Here is a 24,761-nt window from a genome sequence, read left to right as displayed (position 1 = left end):
TCATGGGTGATGGCATTTTTTTTTCTTTAATTAAACCCTTTAAATTTTAAGTTTAATACTTAAGTGACCTTTTAGGCTTCAAATATATTACATTTCTTCATACCAGAATCAGTACTTGAACTCAAAAGGAACCAAATCACAGCTTTTCCCATCAAAATGCACTTAGATAAACAGATATTCAGTCATTATGTCTGAAACAATAAAACACAAAATAATTTATAAATCTAGTTTATATTAAATATGTATATTATGTATTTGAAACAAGGTACAATAATCTACTTAGTTTCTCTAATTAGGCCAAATATTGAAACAAATATAAATACTGTAGGCTGTTTTGTAATTGTAATCACTCTAGTTTATTAAATTTATTTTTAAACAAGCAGATTTATGTATGTAAAAAGCCAAAAAGCTATTCTTATTATGTTTTCCATGTACTTCTAATGAATATATACTATGTTTTAAAAGAACTAATATGCTCACATACAGGGAAGGTGATGTAAACAAATCAGAACTAAAACAGGACCTGAAAATCAACTGGAAGGTCAAAAACCTCTGGACTAGAACATTTAAGAAAAACTATGAAACATGTTGTAAATAATAATAAATTAATTATGCTTCTAAATGAACAGTTCATTTTTCCTTTACTGAAGATTCCTGAACATCCAGCTGACATTAAGGAATCAGTTCATTTGTTAAAAACAGGCAACACCAGAATTAAACTGCGGCTGCAGACAGCGGCTCTGCGCCTTTAAGGCCATTCCAGACAGGCGGGCCAGATTTGGCCGACAGAAAATCACATATTTCAAGTAAGCTTTAATAAAGACGCTGATAATCACAGAATAAGGAGATTTAATTTAATATGTAAATGTATATAAAAACTTAAAACTGCCAAAGAATTTTATATTCAGATATTTTTAAAGGAATTAGTCATTTTTTCCCCAATCCACTAACAAATGTCCAGAGTAAAATTACAGCTGGGTAAAGAAGTATGGATTTCCTCTGCTGAATTTAACAAAAAGAAAAGTTTTAAAACGCGCACTAAAGAAGAAATATACCACCTAATCCTGCTGTGATGACATCACAAGAGGCATCTTAGCCGCGCTGTTTATTCACCCACCCTTTTCTATTTTGCACCTGTTAATCAAATATTACAGCTATTTATCTGTACCATTGAGTTTATTTTATGTTGCGAAATATTTTTAAATCTGACAAATCCTCAATTTATTTGTTTTGGAATCCATTAAAGTCAGTTTATTCTTGAAAGAAAAAAAAACTTTATTGTTGCATTGTATATTATTTAAAAATTCTTTGTCAAAAAATGGCTCCAGTTCAAAGCAAACTGAGCAAAATCCAAACAGAGTTGATGACAAACCAAGTACAAACATCTTACAGATTTTCTACTAAAGTAGAATAAAATGTGACCATGTAAAAACGTCGGATCTATTTCTTGTTGGAACTCGCTGTCCCGATGACGCAATCGTTCACCTGGAAAAACAGCAAAACAAAAATTAAAAAAAGCTTTTATGGCAGAACTGAACATGAAGCTCTATTTAAACGGAAACTCATCAGGATGGAGATAAACATGAATGAATCACTGAATAACAAAAGGCCCAATATCAGCCATGTGTCAAACTGATTAAACAATGTTTTAGTGAAATAACGTCTGGATTAGAAGAAAAATGTTTTATTTCATGGTAAATAATTTAGACCAAACTGACTGACCTTGCTGGCAAACCTCAGAGAGTTGAGTGTTTCTCCAAAGCTGTTCAACTCTGGAGAAATGTTCACGAACATCAACCTGGAGTCCAAACAATAAAAATGATCAGAAACCTGAAACACGACCGATGGTTCTACAGTCAATCTGATTAATATCTTTTAAATAAATAGTTTAAGCAGATGAGTGACTTTTGCAGGGTAGATGAAGAAGAACTCACGTTTTGCTGTTTCCTCCGAGGCAGTTCTGCAGCAGGTAGGTCAGCTTGGAGTTCCTGTATGGGACGTGGCTCTCCTGAAACGGTTATGTTTTGTTTTAGGAGCAGAATGAAAACTGGCTCATGTTGTGAATAAATGACTTTGGGTCTCACACACCTTGTTGGCCAGAGAAGTGATGACGATGCCCAGGTTGGACAGGGAGCTGTTGATGGACGTCATCTCCTTGAAGCGCTCTCCCTGAGACTGACTCTTCACCATTCGCTCGCTGCCGGCCAGGTCCACCAGGCAAAGAGTGGCTGTAACCATGGAAACAACGAGCAGGAGGACCGGTCAGGAAACTATTCGGTCAAAACACCAAAACAGGTGCAGCAACTAAACTCGAGCCGATTTATGATCTCTGTTTTTGTAAAGTTTAAATTTGTCAATATCAACGTTTCTCTTTAGGATTAACACAGAAACTTATGTAAACATTACAGTACAACTTTTTTATATTTTTCTTTTTATGGCGTTTATATCAGGAGTAGAAATCAAAGGACAGCAAAGCTCAAAAGTTAAATTTCATCAGCTTTTATTTAGTAGTAATATTTGCCATTGGCAAGGCGGCTAGCATTACTAAATCAATCTTCCCATAGATTTATTGAGTATGGATACATTTTCTGGTCCAAGTAGACAAAAATCATTTAAAATGTCTAAACTCCAACATCTCCAAAAGGATTCCAGATGAAAAACATCTGATGAAAAAAGACTGAAGGCTTAAAATGATAAAACAGAGGAACTGTTCATATCCTTATTGTTCCTTCATCTACAAAACCTTTGGCTCTTTTCAGCCTCAACGAAGGGAAGAAAATGTCCTGAGATGTGGTAGAAAATATCCTCCTTACATCTCTGATCTAATTTTAGATCCTCAATGCTGAACAACCTATTCTCTGAAAAGCAGCTTCCCCACTAAAGAGTGTTGCTACATCCTGGTAACATTTGTGATGTTACCATATGATGCATTCAATGACAGTCTAATCAAACTGAAACTCCAGCAGTTTCTTGGTGAGTCTCTGAAAATCTACAGTTCTGCTTGAAATAAGCAAAAAGAGCATTTTGTTCCCACCAATCAAAAGTAATATTTTAAGTATAAAAGGTGATCCCAACTCCACCATTTGGAGATAAAAACACTCACATTTGCATTTGATGTCCCTGCCGGCGTTGACTCCCTCGATCTGCAGCTGGAACACCGAGTGTGAGCGGGAGGAGCGATCGTTCAGGGCCGTCTGGGCCGTGGAGCGGTTCTCTTTGGCCAAAGCGATCAAACCAAGAACCTGAAGGAAAAAGCAGAAGATTTCCTGTAAGTCTTTACATTTTGGTCTCTGTTGTAGAACCAGGATCCTCAGACGGAGCCGTGCCTCGTCCTCGGTGGAGACCTTCTGGTAGGTCAGGTTGGTGACCGTCACGTCGTTGCTGGCCGTCTTTCGGATCTCGTGTTCGGGCCTCTTGCTGGCCTTGCCAGAGTACAGCAGGTCCCGCAGGGTCTCGTTGTAGATTTCAACAAAGCTTGCAGTGAAAGTGAACTGAGAACGAAACAGATTAAAGGTTAAAGGGCAGGAAGCTTTCAATAGACATGAAAACACAAACCGGTTTCAGTCACTTATTTAGAGTTTGAGAACAGTCTCAGTGAATTATAGAGTTCAGAAACAAAAAGAAAGTGACTTCAGATTTCTGATAGGGATACAAGTTATTGATTATTGAGTTAATCTTAAGGTTATTGAGCTAATTGATGACTCATAAGAGGCAACTTTCTCAAAAACTTGATGGTTCCTTTGTATCAAGAGGGTTGGCAGTCTTTCTATAACACAGTTACTTTTTTCATAATATGCTGAATAAAACAAATCATTACATTTCAACATTTTCTCAGGTGTACTACATACTGAGCAAGAAGAAAACTTTAGTTGTGGTTTCTAGAGAAGTTATTCTCTGATGCAAAGCATTTAAATGCCACCATGCAATGCATGGAAGGCATCCATGATTCTACACCTCAAAATAACTGCCTCTGCTTTTCACCGTTAATGCGCCTCGTACCGCTGCCCGTCCCCTCAGCGTAGATTTAAAAACGTACGGCTCGATCCTGTGAGAGGTGCCATTACTTTTGTTGGGATTTCAAATAACCATGGCGAAGTAAATGGTGAAAAACGAACCAAATTAAAATCAAAACAATTTCTAACTGACGCCGTTTTGTGTCCGACTCAAAACAGAGAAAATTTTGTCTCATGAGTTTTCAGAGAGGATTAATTACCATAGCAAACCAGAGCAGAGATGTAGAGAACTACAGAGATGGAGGAAAACTCAGTTCCTACAGAGGAGGACAGAGCTTCCAGTCAGAACTACAGAGGCCACCTTGACAGAAAACCTAATATAGATAAAATGGCACAAGAGCAAAAACGGTAAGTTCCTTATGACTCATGAAACTTGGTGCTCCTAAACAGACAACAACTTTGGGCTGTCAAAATAAGAGCATCACATCTCATGTTTTTTTAACAATAACAATATTTGTTGTTAATCTGTTGCTAAGAGGTGAGTGCGTTTTCTGGTAACCAAGTTCCACGAAGTAAACATCTGACTTTTACTTTTGCAAAAGTAAAAATCAGAAGGCACTGCATTAACATTAGCAGGAGGTGCCTTTTCCCTGGATTTCCCCCTGAAATAAGCTTTTTAGCTACTTCCTTTATTTAAGAATGATAATAAAAAAAATAGCTAAGGGAACATTGTAGCTCACTTTAGCACTGATGCTAATTCTTAGCATCAGGATGCTAATTCTTAGCATCAGGATGCTAATTCTTAGCATCAGGATGCTAATTCTTAGCATCAGGATGCTAATTCTTAGCATCAGGATGCTGGGTCCCAACCAAGGGGTTCACTTTAGCAGGCCCCATTTAAATTTCTTCAGAAATTTTCTAGTTGTTTGGTTATTATATAAAAAACCCTGGATTAGCAAATGTTGGTCCGTCACACACTTTCAATGTGGTGCAAACTGAATTGTACACAGAAATTGTTTGTAACACTTGCTTTTCCGAATAAAAAAAATTGGTTTCTCACATTATTTATAAAATTGTGAGAAATATATTTTAAATGTTATCAGCTTAAACATTAATTATAAATAAAACAGGAACCTCAGGTTGCTGAATAGAAAAATAAAAAAAATTAAAATGAAATATGCAAAACACTTAAATATCCATGAACAGAGAGATGTTCATACATAAGTACTTTAGTTGTTCTTAGAGGAATGTTAAAACTTTGCTCCATTAAGTGCATTAACTCAAGATGAACATTGTTATCATGTTTTTCTCAAACATGTTACTTTTTTCTGACATTCCCTCTGCTTTGTCATCACATCTTTGTAATAAATCAATAATTTTTGAATGATAAGTTGTCGCTGCTCAGCCCTGCAGCTCATCTTATTGCGCACCATTAAGGTGAAACATAAGGAGCTTTTTGAGTATTTATATTTCTAAATAGAACAACATAAAGTACATTTTGCATCCCAAACTAGACTCTGTTTGGACCATTTCCCTTTCCCGCTATGTTATGGTCTCGCCATCTTTATTTCTGTATGAACTGGCTTTGCTTAAGGTTGACCAGTGGCACCCTCTGCAGGATGGTGGCCAAACTACAAAACTAAAAGAAGGTCTAAGCGAACTTCATTAGTTAACGTTAAAAACAACTGAATCAGGTGAAGCTAAGCTAACCTCCCAGCCTTGAGAGCTCAGCTTCTCCCCGGCTCTGAAGATCTGCTGCACGGCTCTGGGAATGACGCCCCTCATGTCGTCCACTTCCTCTCCCTCCATGGTGTAGGTTTTCCCACTTCCTGTCTGGCCGTAGGCAAAGCAGCAGACGTTGTACCCATCCAGAGCTGACTGCACCAGCAGGGAGATCTCGTCAAAGATCTGAAAACAAAACCTTCCCATGAGGCCTTTCCTCTGCAGCTCAGAACAGACAGAATCACAGCAGGTGTTGTTAACGAGGAGCTGATGTCTTCCGCATGTTGCTCACCTCCTGCTGTGAAGCCAGAGGCCCGAACACCCGGTCGAAACTGAAGTGATAATTCTTCTGCATCTCGGCCGTTTTACCCGTATGAGACTAAAGGGCAGAAAAAAGGAAGATCAGTTTAAACAGTTTGATATCTTTGTGTTGGCATGGCGATAAGCAGCAGATCTTTGCTACATTATTCCCACCTCCTCAGTTTTGGCCAGCATTATAGACTTGTTGTCGCTGGCTGCCAGCTGGATGTGTTTACTCAGGCCTCCGTCTTCTAGTGGACGAACTCTACAAAACACCCTGATGTTACCCTGTAACACAAAACGATTCTCTTTTCAGCTTTATTGAACGTTAGACATTAAATTTAACCGGTGCAAACAGCAGTTAAATAAAACAGATTGGACCCAGATCTTTTGGGCCTTCAGGGGTGAGCAGCGACTCACCTTCAGCTCCTGGATGGTGTTGTGGAGCCGCCGGCGCTCCATCTCCCCGGCGTGAAGCTCGTCTCTCTGCTCCGCCACCGTTTCCTTCAGGGAGCTGATTTCTTCTTCTCTGTCTCTCAGGTTGGCCTGCAGTCGGGTCATCGTTGATTCCTGCACAGAGAGCTTCATCTGCAGAGGAAACAAAAATCAGGCATGTCACGATAAACTTCACTAGATGATAAATTGTCTCAAAATTACTGCAACAAACAATAATATTGTCAGTTTGAGACCATTTTCAAATGCTGTAATGAAAATGACATATTAAAGCTGCTACATTCTTCAAGACTGAATAAAGCTTTATAAAGAACATTTAACATAACCAAAATGAATTAAAATACAATAATACTAAAGTTATGAAGTCTGTCATATCAGTCAACTTTGACAGGGAAAAAACAAAAGTGCCAGTTAGGACTTTAATTTAAAAAACATATTAAAGGGTAGCATGTCCAACAATGGTTGTCCACATGAAAATGATCTTATTTTAATCTATTATGCGATTGTGACAGGCTTAAACAAATAAAACTTAATTTCCGTATATTTTCAAAATATCCATCATAAACAAAAGTCACATCTCCTCAGTTCTCTAAAAGTTAAACCCTTTAACCAGGTGTAGTTGTTATAGCATCGTATCCTTCAGGTGTTTGGACCGATCCAGAACCAGCAGGTCGGAGCAGATTCTGCTTTACCTTCAGAGTCTGCAGCTCCGTCTCCTGGCTGTCCCGCAGCGTCTCCATGACCTTGTATTTCTGCTCTAAATTGGAGAGCTCCTTCTGGAGGACGTTCTTCTCTCTCCGAGTTTCCTCAAGCTGATTCTGAACTCCAGACAACATCTGCAGCTGCGCCTCATACTCACTAAACCAGCCAGGAATCCAAAGTTAGCATCATATAAAAATAATAAATCTACACTCAACTCATTTTCTCCAATATAATCTGCTCATACCCGATTTTCCTCTTCTGTCCCTCGACTTCCTGCTCCAGCTCAGACACTTTGGTTTGATTTTGAGCCACGTAGTCCTTCAGCGCCTCGTTCTCCTCGTTTACAGACCTGTACTTGGTCTGGTAGTTGCGGATCTTACCCTCCATGTCATTAACTTTCCCCTTCAGGTCCCATGGCTTGCGGCGGGTGGCTCCAGTCACACCTGCACAAGAATTTCAGATGTTTCTCACACTGTCAAAATTAAATTTGATTTATTGAATTTAGCAGCTTCAGCTTTACATTTATAAATTATATTAATCAGTGAAGCTTAAAAAAAGATGGTATTGATTCCTAAGTTATCTGAGCAGGATGAGATGATCCTCACCTTGTTCAAACATATACATATATATATCTATAAACATGTTTATCCATATGCTTGAGCTTTTTTCTATTGCATGTACATTAAAAAGATAACTTCGATAATCCAGAATCAGCATCTCCAAACAAAACATCAAAGTTCTGGAATAGCAAATATTTTGAATACTGCTAACATATTGATGAACCTAAAGACATTTTCCAGAGTTTTACCCATTAAGGTGGACGACAGTAAACAGTTTCTCACCAGGTTTTGCTCCTGCAGGTTGTTTACTGCTGCCGGCTTTGGGAGCAGTGGAAGCAGCAACCGGCTTCACGAACCCTGACAGAACAGAACCATAACATTATACTCAGGCATCGCCATCAGAACCACCATCTGCTACAAACACTGGGTTATTGTGCAGACATAAGAGGACATCTGACCTCTGGAAGGGCCAGCAGCCACCGTGGCAGCTCCTGCACCTCTAATTGGTCTGTCTGTTGATAAAAACCAAACAATTAAGACAATGAGATCTGTTCACTGCTGTTGGTGGTGGTTAGGTGCTGAACATGGAGAAATTCTTAAACAACGTACAGGGTGGAGCTCTGGCTGCTGCAGCAGCGGGCCGCTTGTAACCTACAATGGTTGTAGCTGCCTGAGGTTTGTGGGGCTCCTGTTCCTTACGCATTCTCTTCTGCAAAAACACAACAAAACCACAGAAAGGACCATCACTAACTCATATTCTGGTTCATAAGCAAACTTCACTCAAACTTATGCATCAAAATGAAAACTGAAAAAGTATTTTCTCTACAGCTTCTGACAGAATCAAACTGAAATGTAGGAAGCGTTTTCATCACAAACCTGAAGAGGAGCCATGTCCAGCAAATTTTCAGAGCTGCTGGGGGCGAGAACTCTCTTCGATAAAATGACCGGAAGCCTGGACATACTTAGCTGAGGACAGTGAAACGGTCAAAATAGAGAAATCACAACAGAAAAGAAAGGTCACAACCTAGCAGGAGTCTGCTGCTGGTTAGCTGGCAGAGGAAAGGCGACTAAAATTTTACAAGACAGACAAAAAAACAAGAGCAGTAAAGGTGTGGAAGCTGAAGGAGAGCCACACATCAGATACCTTAAAACTGTTAGAAAATCTAAGCAGTGCTCAGCACACTGATAAGATAATCCAACTACTTTACATTATAAACTTCTTATTTTGTTTATTTCATTCATTTCTAGTTTAAAATAAACATGACACGTGTTGACATGAATTAAAGTTTAGAATGAAAAGGAGTATGAAGAACATAAATATTGTACAGTATCAAGAAAATCTACAAAACAATTACTGCTTTTAGATTTTTGCTCAGATCTATACATTAAAATCCAAATATCAGTAAATAAATAGTCAAAAACATTATATAACGTTAATCATGTAAATATTAAATATTTAGCACAGATAGGATTTAAATATAATTACTAGATCATGTCATAAATCTTTTTCACGTTCCTGTCAATCCAAACAAACATGCAACCCGTTTCTAGAGTTTCTGACTCAGAACCTTTCAGTGTAAACACAAAGGACTCGAATACTAAATTAACATAAAACGAGAAAAACAAGCTTAATTTCAATAAAAGTATCCAGTGCACAGAGTTTTTAGGGTGTGTTACTAACGGAGGAGGCAGAACAAGTTCTTCTATACATCAGGTTTTTTCCCTTGTACGTGGGTCAACTCGCAGAAAAATAATTTAAACTTAGTCCAGATTACCTCGTCCCGTCTAATCCTTCTGTAACCAACGTCCGCGTTGTTACTGATGTGAGCTTCTTTTAGCTTAACATTAAAATTAAACTAACGTTAACTTATAAAACTACGGTATGCAGAACTCGTTTAAGCGTGACTTCTAAACCACTATTCAACAGTTAAAATAGTCAAAAAAGATCTATTAAAAACAACGTACTATAAACAAATCTGTAGCTTCACCCTGTGTCCCTTTCGATCCGCTGTTTCCGTCCGTTTGAATTTGAAATGTAACCGTTTCGGTGAGCGCTTCGGATTCTCTGTCGTGATTGGCTGACACAGGGTAAACTCCGCCTCCTCTCATGTGTACGTTTGTTATGTCTAACTGCATGTCCTGGTGGGGCGGGATACACACTGTTTGTACGGTAAACTCCGTGCATAAGGCAAAACCCGGACACAGGTAAGAGTTAGATAATATTCCTCAAAATTATTTTTTAGAAAATAGTTTTCCTAGTCTGGACGTGAATAACTTGAATAAACAAGGATAAAATGACAAAGTTGATTGCAATATATGAAAGACTGTTAAAAGCACCCTTGTTAAACGTGGCCTTTATGTACCTTTTTTGGGCAGAGAAAACAAAAACCTAACAAGTATTTGAAAAAATATATATACATATGCTAAAAAATTAGCAGACATGTTATCTCTTGAATGTTAAAAGTTGGTAACTCGACTCCAAACCTTTAACATTGTATGAATTATAAAAAAAATTGCCTAATCATAACTTGAACATTTAGCCAATAAATAAGAAATTTAAATATCAATATATTTTACATTTTTTAAATAAAAATTCTTAGGAATCCTATGTCTGACCTGTTTCAAATATATAATTTCAATTTTCATCCTGTAAGTACAATTCTGTGCTTAAATTGGACACTTCTGTGAAAACTCTGGTATTTTGAATTGTGCTGACATCAAATTAGCACATAGCTAACCCATGAATTCACACATTATCACAGTTAGAGAATGAAAGAAAATATCCCAAGATACTTTCAATGCTCTTTCACACAAAAACATGAAGAAAATATTTCATATCATTGCACTGATTATGACACATCTTATGCAAATAAATAATTGACAATTTATCATGTGAAAGTAAGAATCAAGCACAACTTAACTCTGAAATTAATCTACAAAAATAGCAAACCCTGCAGATTGGATTTCAGCTGAATAAATCAATCATGGCCTTCAGTCATAAAGTTTTTGAATTTTATTCTCCATAAGGGAAGAAGAAACAGTCTGTTCAGATGAGTAGGAGCTTTAACTGTGCATACAGTATGTAACATAGTACAGTTAACTGTTTACCAGGAGCATTGCCAGGTCATTTTTTTCATAAAAAGACACAGAGACATACAAAGTTGAGTATACATGAAGACCATTGGCTTGTTGTACAGGCTGCTTGGACATTTTGATTGGATCGACAGTTTGCAGTGTCCCAGGTCACCATTTAATATCTGTCTAAACATATTAGCAGGTCAATTAGGAGTCTGAATGCAGTGGATTTATTTTACACAGCACTGCTAATTGATTTTTTAATTTTTTAAAATAAAAACAGGTTGTATTTTTTTTATGATTGGCAAAACAATTTTCACTTATTTTCTACATGACTGAAAATGACTATGCCTTCATTAGCCTAGAAAAGAAAAACCATTAGTGATAATTAGTCAAAAGAGATTTAATAACTAAAGAGACTCAATTAGTCAAAGTTAAATCATAAATGGTTGTATTTAAAGAAAATAACTCCTAATTATTTTCAGTACCGGACCTGGGACACAGTCTGTGGTTTGGGTGTGTTTTCATATATTCTGTACACGAGACATACTTCCCTTTTACAGATGAAAAAGTCTTTTCTATCTATTTTATGTACAGCATACTGCAATACCATAATGCCTCAGAGTGGATATACTGTGGATAACATTTGCACTACAGTTATAATGAAAGTAATAATAATATGTATGAAAAGTTCTTAAAAAAGAAAAGGTCGATAACAGTACCTGTCAGCCGTGTTTATCACACAATCATTATTTCCCATCAACCCCCTGATAAGAGCGGGGCGGGCTCTCGTCGCCCACAGGAGGAAGATTAACCGCTCCACTTAGAATAAGAAAACAACTAAACACTTTCTTTCCGTCACGTTCATGCACTCACTCTGCTTTCTCTCTGTATGTTCCTCTGTCGGTAGAAAAATACAAACATGATTTATATATATATATAAAAAAAAGACAAACAATGACAAACATAGGCGTGAAGAACGAGCTTCATCAAGTGCTTTCTGTAGGACTCCTCCTGTCCTCCGCTCGCTCTGCTGCAGATTCCTCAGGTTCAGTACATTCTTGTTGAACTCGGTTTGTTTTTGTTCAGGACTTCAGACTCTGAAAACAAAATGGTTCCTTCATTCTTCAATCTTCTGATGTTTAATGGTGATTTGTAAAATTAATTTATTGAAATTTAGAAGGAAAAATAACTTGCTCCCTTATTCCACTGAAATCTATATTCTGTGTTCAGATTAAATAAGTGCTCCCACTTCCATTTCATTAGGAATTTTTACCATTTATAAATGTTTATTTGTCTTTACTCTTCCTTTTTTGGCTTGTTGGAGTATTTCAAGAAGAATTTAATCTGCAAATTTACCCCTAAACTTCCAGAAAGTATTATTATTATTCATTTCACAGATAATTTACAGTTTTCATCTAACAGTTTTATCTCAAAGGTTGGTTTAAGACCAGATATTTGTGTGTTTTGCAGCTCAACCAAAGCATTACAGGTGAAACTTAATGCAGATTTATTTTTACCCAAATTTATGATTTCAAAGCCAAAAGTGATTTTTCCAGGTATTAGATGTGCAAACCCATTTCCACCAGCTGGAACCTGCTTTCCCACTCGTCTCGGAGGAACCTGAACTCAACACTAGGCTATCTGTGAACCAACATGGAGCCTAAAGTTGTTCCGGCTTTAAAGCTTCAGAATCAGGTGAACCAAACTGAACTTCCATCTCCTGATTGTATCGCGATATCACTCCGATCCCTTTCTAATCGTCCTTCAGAGCTACTTGACGGTGAAAATAAAAACTGGAGTCGGATGGCTGATGAGGATGGTAACAGTTTCTCCTTTCTTAGCCATGTTTCTAGTTTTGCTTTTAGAAGACTGTAAAGATGAGAGACGGTGAATCAAATGGAGCTTTTTACACTGCAGATTATTAGTCCTGTCCCAACCGGAGCCGCAGGACGCCGCCTACGAGTTCATGTGCTCCACCTGGATGGCTGACGTGGAGACGGTTAGACAGAGGTCTTTATGGGTCACCGGCAGGTCGCCAACGCTGACGGGTTTATACTGGATCTCACTGGCCGACACTGTCTTGTACTGGTGCAGATCGAAGGGGCACGGAACGACGCCCTCCGGGGGTTGCTGGGTGGGCTGGTAACTGCCCGGGGGTCCGGGGTTCTGGTTGGCGTTGTTTGGGTTGTTCTGGCTTTGGAGCTGACTTCCTCTGCCTCTGCCTCGACCGCGGCCCCGGCCCCGCCCCCCTGGCGTCAGGCCCTGGGCCTGCTGGGCGGCTACCGTCGCTGCCACCGTTAACGGGTCGGGGTTGTGCTTCCTCATGTGTTTCATTAAATACGTCTCCTAGAAAAAGATAAAAAGGAAACATCATTTCTTAGTTGTACAAAATGTGTTCATTAGTTTAGCTAAGTTTTGACCTGATACGGTTAGGTTTAGAACAGAATTATAGTATTTATTAATTACTACTACAAATTATTTTAGTTACTTATAAATAATAACTTTTCTATGCTAAAGATTTAGATGAAATATTGCTTAGATTTGAGTTTTCTGCACATCTTTCATCTCAAATTGTCTACTTTCCCTGAATTACATTCACAGACTTCTCTGTACTTTGCTTGGTCATTTTTAAAGTGCTCTAATAGTCTTTTACACAAACACTGCAAAAAATCCTTTTCCTTCTCAAAACATGTTAAAAATATAGAAAACAAGTGTTTTTCATATTACAAGTGAAAAAACCTGCCAAAGGAGACATTCATTTTTTTAATCAATATTCAATAATTAAAAAGAAAAGTTACCTGTATGTTAGTTTTGTCTTATTTCAAGTTATTTGCTCTAGAAACTTGATAAAACTACTTGGTAAGATTTTGTTTCTGCAGTGATTTTATGGCAAATTTATGTAATGTTTCAAATATGGAAACCCAAAGAACTACAACTGGAAGACGGATGGAAGGAAGGCAGCAGGTGAAATAGGATGACAAATGATAGACGAACAAACGATAGATGATTTAAGACCCATAGATCCAACTTTTACATAATGACACAGAATAATAAACTGGATCCAAGTATTCCTTTATAAGTGCAATTTGAAATATTGTGCAGCTCTAGAAAAGAAAAAAATCTTCCTGGCTCAAAGGTTACATTGACAATTCTCCATACAGGATTCCAGCAAATATCTGGAAATATAAAGTCAGAATAATCTAATTTTTAGGTCATTGTGTAACCGTCCTCTCATCTGAAAGCGTACCGATGTGTAAGATCTGTTGCAGAGGCCGCAGGAGAACAGCTTGGCGTGTTTGACGGTGTGCGTCGACAGGTGAACCTCCAGACTGGCAGCGTCTGTGTAACCACGGTTACAGTTGTGACACTTGAAGGGCTTGTCTTTGTTGTGTTGCCGACGGTGAGACTGGGGGAAAAACACACACACACACACACACACACACACACACACACACACACACACACACACACACACACACACACACACACACAAGAGGGGTAAGAAATGATTTTATGAATGTGACAGGATGTCAGAAAATGATTCCAGACCTGCAAGTTGGACAACTGAGTGAAAGCTTTTTCACAGCCAGGATGGTTACACTTGTATGGTCGGTCACCAGTGTGAATCCTGAGAGAAGAAAACATCAAATTAGTCCATTTAATATATTTATTTTGCACAAAAGTAAAGTTTAAGAGCAGGCTCCATGAAGTAGTCCTGCATACCTCTGATGACTAAATGAAAACATTCCTCATGCAATATATTATTTCTTCTTTAATCTACTTTCTCTTCCACAAAACAAATAGATCATTTCTAATCACATAAAGTTGAATTAAATCTTAAAATTTGCATGAAGCTAAATTCCTTCCAAATTTTCTGTAAATATATAATTCTCACAATGATTAAATAATCAACAACAAATCTTCACAAACCTGCTCCAAACATGCACAGGGTCCACACACTCTACCTACAGCAAAATTCAAGCATTTTCAGTGCAAGTTTTCTTAATTTTCACCAATTTTTTAGATAAAAACAATACAAGTGAACTAAAAGAGACTGTTTCAGTTCACTACGAAATCATTAATTACGTTTATTAGTAATGTCTTGTGACGTGGTAGACTAAAATATAACTACATTTTGTTTTGAAACTCCCAATTTCAATAACTTTGTTTAAAGTATAAAATATAAGCCAATCTTTATTTTAATCACACTGATCAATAAGTCATTGAAACATTAGGAATAATAAATATTCATTACATTGTAACAATCCAACCAAATCAACTTCCTGCTCAAATTAAATGATTAAAATAATATACAAACTAAGTTACCAAAAAAGCATCTAAAAATGTTTCCGTTAAGTTTTCTGGCATTTCAAAATTAGGAATAATTTTGGTAATTCTCCAAACAAGAGAAGTTTAGCCTGATTTAACTTTAGACAAACTTTAGGAAAAAAATGTGTCTCTTTATTAGGTGTATGAAAATATCTGGTTTTAACCGTTAACGTTTTTCAAAATTAGGCTTTAAATCAAACGTTAGATCGCACTTTAGTACCAAAACTGTCACTTTGAATAGCTAACACTTTTAAGGACTTTACACAGAAATCAAACACTTTCCAAACCTTGAAAACACCCAATAAAATTCAAGTATTTTCAAGGATTTTAGCTGGAGTAAGCCCCGCCCGGCCCCGCCCAGTACCGTGTGTGCTGCTGTAGGTGACTGAGCTGCCTGAATGTTTTCTGGCAGTAGGAGCAGGTGTAGGGCTTGGCCCCCGTGTGGATGCGGATGTGCTGGGACAGGTAGCTGGAGTTGGCAAACGACTTGGAGCAGTGGGGACACTTGTGGGGCTTGGCCTCAGTGTGGTTTCTAACACGGAAAGCCGGGATCGGAGGGGATGAAGGGGAAGGGATGGAGAGAGAGAAACACAGAGAGAGAGAGAGAAACAGCGAGAGACTTTTAAGCTACAGCATGACCAAACTTCCCGACGAACCGAAGATCAAATCATGCGTTAAAAGTTTAAAAGGATCTACGATCAATACTTCTGATCGCAGATCGCTACGTTTGACAGTGTGCTCTTTGTGCTGCGTCTGAGTTATGTAAACACAGAACAAACATACAGCAAGCACAGTCACGCTTTCCTTTCTCTCTCTCTCTCTCGCTCTCTCTCCATTTGGTGTGTCCTGCAGTGAGTGGGGTATGTCTGTGAACGTGAAGACGGGTGGCAGGCAGGTGGAGAACGTCATTCTGATTAAAACGGACGAACTACAGATGACATGGGAAACCCAGAGCAAAGCAGTGAGTGAAATTAAAACATGAATAAGAGAGGTGATGAGCTCAAACAGAAAATTAAACCATCTGTCGAATGATGGCAGCATGAATGAGTGAAATGTGATTTTGTTACTTGCAACCACATGCATGATTAGTAAAATATCAATTAGTTTTGATTAGTAATTAGTACCTTCTAGTTTAACTACATTAGTCATGCACTATATCTTGTACACGGTCACTATTTAGAGCACACAAAAATAAAATCTTTTATATTCTTTTTATGTGACAATGAAGTGAACCTATTAAACATGGAGAATAAAAATATTTTGGGGTAAAGAAATGAACGATTTCACTTTCTGAGCCATAAATATGCCTTAGTCTGCTTGTTGTTTTAGTTTTTATGTTTATGAATATTAAGAACAATTGGATGTTTCTGATCTTGCTGTGTTGAGGGCAGCAACCCCTGCAGAAGTTATTACATGAAGCTTCAGTTTTATTCAGATTAAGCAACAATCAGTACCAAAAATCCAGTTGTCCTGTTCATCTCTGATTTAGGAAACTGACTTTCCAGTTTCCCATTATCCTATAAATTCCCAACAAGGTCAAATATTTACTTTACCAGATGTTTTTGTCATATGGACATTAATTTAAAGTCTCTTAATTGAAAGTGAATCACAGTGGAGAATTGGTGATGTCTGAGTAAGTTATGTAATCAAAGAGATTTTAAGACCCAACCAGGTTTAAGATTAAAGTCTTAAATATTCTTGGTATTTTTCAGAGGACAGGATTGAGGTCAGTGGGTTCAGTGTCAGCTTTGATATTTGTTGTTTTGTTTATCCTCTCTAATGCAGCTGTGCTAAAGAAAATAAAAATATTCTAAAATGATAGAATCAGGTTTGAGCCATGGACATAACCAAAAACCAACTTCAACTGTCTTTACTCTGAGGATCCAAGGCTGCAAACCTTATGATGAATATATTATCAAAGCTTTATCAAAGTGCAGAGTTTAGATTGCTAACATGTTTGAGGCATTATAAACCAAACTTTGCAGTCCTGAGTGATATTCAGAAGATGCAAAGATGTCAAAAATGCTTCAGGTACCAGAGTTTAGAAAGACGGGAGGAAGAAAAATGTGAGTTTATCGCAACAGATACTGCCACTGTAATATTTCCCAAAATGTATTGCTATTAAATAAGTTTCTAACATTGTGCAGTTTCTTTTACTGCTACAATTTAATTAAATGCTTAGTAAGACGCCCAGAGATTTGACTATTATTTGCTCCAATACATTAACTCCACTAAATTTTCTTATAACAATATGAACTAGAGACGACTGTCAAAGGTAGGAGATGTTTCTGCTGACCATTGTGGTCTTTTTTTGGTCTCTACATGACCTGAACTGAACAGAAGAAAAAAAAATCACTGACCAGCAACAATGTCATTTATCTGCTGGGAATGTTCTTGAATTTTGCATGAGAACCATTTCAGCTGATCCGATACATCAGAGCATGTAAGATAGTCACTGAGTTAATGTTAATTCCACTAAATGCAGAGGAAAAGAAGCATTGCTGTTTACTCTGGATGATCATGCAAGAAATGTGACAAAATGCATGGATGAAATGAGAATTCAAACACACTTCCTCCAGTCCAGCATCACAAAATGTCTATTTTTTTTTTTTATCTTTGATGCATTTACAGGATGCCGTTTGTGAGGAAGATGAAAGGAACAGACTGAGATATCTTGTTGGGAAACACAGACCTGATCGGGGACAGACCAAGGCATGCAAAGCAGGAACATACGACTGCTGCATGACAGCACAGTTTTCACCTCCATAACATGAACAATCCAGTCATAATTAGATCTATTATGACCTTTAAACATGATTTGACTGTGCATAAAGAGCTCAACACTGTCAACACTCATCCAAACGACCCCCAGCTGACTGACTACCCCCATTACTCTGAACAGAGGTTCATGCTTAAACTGAAAAATCAGAGATAACGAGCACAAACAATCAGAAGCTGCAGAGCCAGCCCGGCTCTGCCCAGTACCGTGTGTGCTGCTGGAGGTGACTGAGCTGCCTGAATGTTTTCTGGCAGTAGGTGCAGGAGTAGGGCTTGGCCCCGCTGTGGATGCGGATGTGCTGGGACAGGTAGCTGGAGTTGGCAAACGACTTGGAGCAGTGGGGACACTTGTGGGGCTTGGCCTCAGTGTGGGACTTAGCGTGAATCTGCATGTCAGACTTGCTGAAGAACGTCACTGCACACATCCGACATCTGTGGAAAAAAGGTTAAAAAATGTAAAAATGAGCTGCAAACTGATTAGGCTTCTCCAATCTAAGCACCTCAGTACCTGTAGGACTTTGGTCCGTCTTTACTGGTATGATCATCCTCATCATTTGACAGGTCATATGGGTCAGCAGAGTGATGCTGTGACGCATAAAGAGTAAAATATGAGGGTTAAAGGGATATTATGATGCATTATTTACATGACAAAGTAAGCAGCTCACCTGTCCACCAGCAGCAAGATGGGCTAAGATTAAAGCATCACTTCCTGGAGGGAGAATCCCACCAACTCTGCCCATCATCTGTTTGCTCTTCCTGCCTCGCTTCGATGGTGTCGGCATGACAACGGCTGGAGGAACAGCACCATCCTCTTTCTTATCTGGAAGAAAAGAAAATGGAGGTTTCATTCACTCTACATTTGCATGTAAATCATCTAAATGTTTAATTACAAAATGAAATAACAAATATGAGATAAACTATAACAACAACAGAAAGGAAATCAATGCTAACATCTGAGCCCAGCTGGGTTTTACCTGTGTTTGAGGGGTGCACTGCAGACACTATCATGGTGGTGGCAGTGGGGGGTCCAGTTACAAACGACTGTGTGGAGGCAGTCGGAACCAGTGTGCCTTGTGGGGTGGTGATCACTAACCCCGCTGAGAGGAGAAACAAACTGTGAAACCGGCAGGCCAACATGTTTCACCACAGCTGAACATTTCTCACATGTGGAGAAGAGACAGAAAATGTCTTTTTCTACACTGCAGGTGTCCAGAGCTGAGACAGGCGGTTCGCTCTAAGGAAACAATGCATCATTCTGTTGATTGTTGAAGTGACGAGATGATTAAAAATAAAAAAATTACAACTTTTCTTCACACAAATCAGTTCCAGATCTCAGATTAAGCTGTGAAGGAATTCTAGACAGTGATGATCCTTCAGATTGGGTAAATATTATATTTACATCAATGCATGGCATTTAGTGCAGCAAAAAAGGATGGTTCTTGTAAATCAAACTCTAAACTACTGGAGAGATGCATTCATAGATTACCCTTCTTTGAATGTTTCCAAACATTGGAACTGTGAGTTTAGAATTTATAGAAATGATCCGCCATTTTCTTTTTGTTAATTTCAGTTTTTATATGTAACTTAATTTAATTCCGTCAAATTATAGAATTTTACTGGACGATAAATTGTCCAAGAAAAAAAATGCGGTAAATGATCATATTATTTTGACATAATTTTCAAGTAAAATATTTATTATGGAGGGAAGTGGAAGATACTTTAAATATCCAAAATAAAACATAAAAACAATAGAATGGAAATAAAAACCACACACAACTGAAACCATAAATTAAATATATTTTGAAGTCTCTATAAAAGTAAAACTGTCCTTCTAAAAATATGAATCATCAAAATGGAAATAACTGAGCTCATTTTAATTTATTTTGAGATTAACCGATTAATTTCTTACTGCGACTGATTTATTTATGCTATCACTGCTTTATACTTTGTCTTTGTTTATAAATTTGTTAGCGTTGCCTTCGTAACTGGAACATTCTTGACTGTAGTCCATATTTAAATTTTTCATTGCATTCCTATATTTTGCCACTGCAATGCAATAGCTATTTGGTTTATGTAAAGCACTTTGCATCACCAAACGATAAGCTATAAAAATAAAATGGCCTTGTCCATGAACATGAATGTGACTATAAGCTGCTCCTTCTCCTAAAACTCTGTTTTGGTTCATGATGTCATGTGTGTTTTGATCAGGCCTAAACAATATATTAGAAATATATAGTCACAGCAAGAACAATATGTGTAATATAACAGAAAGAACTGTTTGGAATGCAGTGGGTCCTCTAAATATGAATGCATTCTGAAGATGAACTTTTCCAAATAAGGAGGCAGCAGGACATCATTCGCTCCATGAGCTGCTGGTGCATCAGTGAACTTTCTGCATTTATTTTTAAAGTGTAAGCTTGTAGGTAGTAAAGCTCCTGTTTCTTAGCAGTTTTATCTGATGCTATTAATCTTGGCATCTCTGGTTGTGGCCCCAGTGCAGCTCTGGGATAAAAACTCACCACTTTATTTCCCTCAAGTCAAACTGGAAGTGGTTTCACAAATAACCTTAAAAACTATAAAAACTTAAGTCAATAAAAGAAAAAAAACAAACAAAAACCTGCTCTTACTCATCTCCATCATGTCAAAAAGGTAACTGTTCCAGGTTAAAGACATGATGTCTTTATTATTCATTGTTTCATTATTTCACTGTACAAGTATCCTATCAATATAATACTCCAGAATTAATGATGATACACAGAATGACTGTCAATTTGAGTTTCCAAGAAACAAACTGCCTGTTGAAAATAATTACATTTCTATTCATAGGTTTAACTCAATTAGCTCAATACTATTTCACGTATCATGCCAAGTATATATTCAGTCTGTTAGACTGAATGTAGCCACGCCCAACACTGATAAAAGCCTCAAGACACTAAAGGTCACAAAAAGGGTTGGGATTTAATAATAATAATTATGGATGGGCATTTATCCTATCGTTTAACATTTACTGTGATAAATGTCTTATCATGATAAGAAATATGATTTATTGTTGTTGCAATAAATTCCAATTAATTATATTTAAAACCTCCCAAAATGATCTGTAATGTTGGAATTTTTAGTTTTACAGTTTTTTCACAGTTTTTAATGAAAATATCTATAAATATGAAAATATGTGTGCAGTTTAGTGATATAAATGCAGTCACACACATACAATTACCTAAAAAAATTATTTATAAATAATTAATATTGTCCCTTTTATTATGGCAATAGTACTACAAAATATTGTGATAAAACTTATATCGCCCAATCTTAATAATAATATAGCTCATTTTCTAATATCATTCTGCCTTTTAATATCACAAAAAAATATCATTATCATTAATTTCATTAATTATTTTTCTGACCTGCAGTCATGATCCCAGTGGAGGGAACAGGAACCACCGTGACGTTCTGGGAGGTGTGCGACTGGTGTAGATGTCCCCCTACTCCACTCAAGTTCCCGCTGTTTCCCCCTCCTCCGCCGGAAGTATTCCCACCTCCTTCCTGTTTGGGGACCACCCGCACCCCTGTCCCTGGATCCACCGAACCCGGGATGGCGAGCACAGCTGTGGGGTAGTGAGGGGACGAGGTGGAAGACGCAGAAGAGTGAGGGAAGGGAGGCGCGTTGGCCTTGTCTGGACCCAGCTGCTCCTTTGCCTTGTTGAGGAACATGGCGTTCTCAATCTAGACAGAGGTGTAAAGTGTAAAGGGTGGAGAAATAAGGGTGGGATGTTGAAGGTAAAATGGTGCATGAGGGAGACAGAGAGGGAGAGTAGTGAAGGAAGAGAAATAATTAAGAAGGATGTACAATGACAAAAAAAATGGGGTAAAAGATATTTGAAAAAGGCAGAAAATGAAAAAAGTGTTAAGTATGAGGATGAGAAGAATGATTGAGAAGAAAAAAGAGAATGGATGAGGTTTTGAAATGTGACAGGACAAGAGGAGAGTGAAATGAATGAGTGAACAGTGGGATTAGTGAAGAGAACGAAGAGAATAAAATGATGGGAGGAAAGAGAATACGAAGGCATGGTGAGATGCAAAAAGTAAAAGAAAAACAGAAACAAAGAGAAAATAAAGAGATAAAAGAGGAGAGGGACAGGAGTGATCATGTGATCAAGCAAATGCATCGCCAGACATTACAAAAAAAAAACTTCACTGTGCGCTTAAATTCATCAACAGAATCCTTAAAGCAGCTCTATAAACAAAGTGATAATCCCATTAAAGCCATGTTCATTTCAAGACATTTCCAACAATAAGGTTGTCTCTACCTGTCCTTGTACAGTGGGGACGGGAGACCAAAAGTATGATGAGTTGAAATGGGAATCGTCCATTATTTCTGTAATTAAAAAGCAACACACTTAGAAAACACCTGTCCTTCCCCTCTTCACTGATGTCTTTTCTTTCTGTGTTACATAAACAGAGACCATGCATGGCTGCTGTATTTTGTCATCTCAGCTTGTTTCCTTTCAATGCATCCTCTTCTCTAAAGCCTGACACACGCAACACTTAAGGCTTCCAGAAACTCTTGAATTTAAGGTGTGTCTTGAAAAAAGAAAATGGAAACACTCCATGTCTTTTTTTTTTTTTTAAATCAAACTGTAATATTTTAAACTGAGGATGTGAAAGGAATCAGGCAGAGATGTTCATCCCAGGCAGGGATGGAGACAGAAAAGCAAGCATGAAGATTAGCCTGTTGTCATGTTTACCAGCACAGCCCATGCACTTTAATCTCTTTCAAAAAATGTGTTGCTGTGACCAAAAATACAAGCTTGAACAAGTTGTGATTGAAATTAAATTTGCATGTTTGTAAAAGCGCACATTTTTTAAATTGGTAAAACAATGTTATCTTATCCACTAAATTTTTTTGCAACATGTCACATTGTTGCCCAGTGTCGCTATGCATTTGCATGTTATTTTGCACATAATTCCTGCAGGGAAGTTAGTTTTGGAATTGAGATGCCATGCATAGTCATTTGTTGCCTCCATTCGCACCTCACAAAAAGGCATGCAAGCAGTTACATGTTAGTAAAGCTCAACTTGTTGGTTATAAAAGAAATAACTTTGAAGTAGACTTGTGAAGCCCATGAAAAATAGACCCCACCAAAACAGACCCTGGCACCGTTCATGCAGCACAGCTCAGGGTATGTTTGCTTTTCATGTGACTCCTCCAATCTCTGCTGCAGCCAATGAATAATGAGGGAAAAAAATCCACAAAGTCAAATTAATTCGTCCCTCACATGCTCCATTTAACCCACACCTCCGCCTTAAAAACAGATGGGCCGTCGCATCGGTGCATTAAAGTCAACGTTTCAGTGCTCTGAGAGCCATTTTTAACGACAGGGACAAGCTGGCTCTAAAACTGTGGTGCAGCTAGCGGCGGGCTAACGTTAGCAGTGACTGAGGAAAGCTTGCAGAAATAAAATCGGTTGTAAGCTGTCATAAAATCGGAAGGCATGTTGGGAGGCTCGGGTGTGTTTTGCTGCAAGCTAAGCGGGCTGCCGTCCGCAGCTGAGGCTGTTGTCTGAGCGTCACACAAACATGGCTAACGCTAACTTGCCTCCATTAATTTTCTCCTTTTGTTCGTTGGCTTGTTCACTCAAGCTAAAACTGGAGGCCTGCGTGTGTTCAAGCGCTTAACCTGCGAACACAAACATCCTCAGTCCCTACGCCTCCATTCCTCACTCCCTGCTCATCTCGCTCAGAGAAAATAAAAAAAGAAAAAAAAAAGTGTCGAATAAAAAAAAAAAAAAAAAAACAAGACAGAAAAAAACGTCGACGCCGTAGCCTCTGTTGGAGACGCAGCTTCATGCAGACTTCCGGCGACGGGGACGACGGTGCTCTCAGACACACTGAAAATAACAATGCATTTACAACCGAATTACAACCCCAGAGTTAATTACCGGTGAACTGGACTCCCTTTCAACCCCCCCGAAGCTTCCTCGGGACGGGACAGTTGAGAAACTTTGTCCAAATCCACCCCTCAAAGCTCTCAGATATGCCTTTTTTTTCCTTCGTTTTTTTCTCTTTTTTTCCCTCCAGTTCTTTTCTCATTAGCAAAGCCGCACAATTTAACGGTGTCGGTTCCGGTCACCTCTTTCAAAATAAAAACCGCAACCATAATCTACATACAATTCATATATTCCATCTAAGTGGTCCTTATCCATATGTTCAGTGTTTAATTTTTTTTACCTTAAATCATTCGTGTTTATAAATAAATATTTTAAATAAGTGACCTAATTTAACAGTAGAATAAATTATTTTCACAACAAAACTGTCACTTCCGGTATTAAACTGATTCTAGCTTGTTATTTTGACAAAACTGATAAATGTTTAGACAGTGTTTCCGGTCTGTCTTTATTCCGTTTTTCTGCAGGACTTTGTGTAATATTGTAATATATAACCTGAGTAATATTGTAATATATAACCTAATATAGCGTTAAAGGGTTCAGTGTTGTAAAAATACTGAACCACTCATTTCTTTTTTGATGGATTATTATTTAATGCTATCTATCTATCTATCTATCTATCTATCTATCTATCTATCTATCTATCTATCTATCTATCTATCTATCTACCAAAACGGACACACTCCTTATTTAACTCACCAAAACTGATCTATTATGCATCAGATAATAAATCAGATCAGAACAAAAAATCTGATCAGATTTTTTGTTCTTTTAAGTTGATTGACCAACAGTGATTCTTGTATCAGAACATCTATTTGTGTTTTTATGGTGAAAGCTTTAACTAAATTATAAACCACAAAAATATTGATGATAAATAATATTTGAGTTTAACAGAGTTATGGAGTTGAGGTGAAAACAATGGAAAGTAGAACATTCAATTA

General features: G+C 37.8%; 2 protein-coding genes and 1 long non-coding RNA gene across 12 annotated transcripts; all 3 read right to left on the bottom strand.

Moving 5' to 3' along the window:
- Positions 1–797: 797 nt before the first annotated feature.
- kifc1 (kinesin family member C1) lies at positions 798–9,748 on the bottom strand. Of its 2 annotated transcripts, none has more exons than XM_007564289.2 (17): positions 9,656–9,748; positions 8,567–8,656; positions 8,300–8,399; positions 8,149–8,202; positions 7,973–8,047; positions 7,375–7,573; positions 7,121–7,286; positions 6,396–6,563; positions 6,150–6,263; positions 5,968–6,054; positions 5,664–5,861; positions 3,327–3,491; positions 3,104–3,242; positions 2,089–2,228; positions 1,935–2,008; positions 1,723–1,798; positions 798–1,485 (listed from the first exon to the last, which is right to left on the bottom strand). In XM_007564289.2, the coding sequence occupies exons 2-17, from the start codon at positions 8,648–8,650 to the stop codon at positions 1,441–1,443; spliced, it is 1,884 nt and encodes a 627-aa protein (XP_007564351.1). In that variant the 5' UTR covers positions 8,651–8,656; positions 9,656–9,748; the 3' UTR covers positions 798–1,440. The 2 variants fall into 2 exon arrangements, with proteins under 2 accessions (XP_007564351.1, XP_007564350.1); XM_007564288.2 differs by having other exon boundaries at positions 9,466–9,714.
- Positions 9,749–10,691: 943 nt separating this feature from the next.
- Positions 10,692–23,963, bottom strand: znf384a (zinc finger protein 384 a). Of its 9 annotated transcripts, XM_016677554.1 has the most exons (12): positions 23,815–23,963; positions 23,034–23,091; positions 22,183–22,250; positions 21,280–21,598; positions 18,850–18,972; positions 18,541–18,695; positions 18,384–18,460; positions 18,083–18,307; positions 15,462–15,629; positions 14,318–14,396; positions 14,016–14,174; positions 10,692–13,114 (listed from the first exon to the last, which is right to left on the bottom strand). In XM_016677554.1, the coding sequence occupies exons 2-12, from the start codon at positions 23,038–23,040 to the stop codon at positions 12,725–12,727; spliced, it is 1,770 nt and encodes a 589-aa protein (XP_016533040.1). In that variant the 5' UTR covers positions 23,041–23,091; positions 23,815–23,963; the 3' UTR covers positions 10,692–12,724. The 9 variants fall into 9 exon arrangements, with proteins under 9 accessions (XP_016533040.1, XP_007564345.1, XP_016533039.1 ...); XM_007564283.2 differs by lacking the exon at positions 23,034–23,091; XM_016677553.1 differs by lacking the exon at positions 23,815–23,963 and having other exon boundaries at positions 23,034–23,780.
- LOC107837615 (uncharacterized) lies at positions 17,343–18,076 on the bottom strand. The gene is made up of 2 exons (XR_001663653.1): positions 17,511–18,076; positions 17,343–17,429 (listed from the first exon to the last, which is right to left on the bottom strand). It is a non-coding gene; the product is annotated as an uncharacterized LOC107837615 (long non-coding RNA).
- Positions 23,964–24,761: the final 798 nt, after the last annotated feature.

The sequence above is a fragment of the Poecilia formosa genome, unplaced genomic scaffold (genome assembly GCF_000485575.1).
Source record: "Poecilia formosa unplaced genomic scaffold, Poecilia_formosa-5.1.2 Scaffold158, whole genome shotgun sequence".
In the NCBI taxonomy this organism is placed as follows: domain Eukaryota; kingdom Metazoa; phylum Chordata; class Actinopteri; order Cyprinodontiformes; family Poeciliidae; genus Poecilia; species Poecilia formosa.
This window is presented reverse-complemented; position numbering and strand designations above follow the sequence as displayed.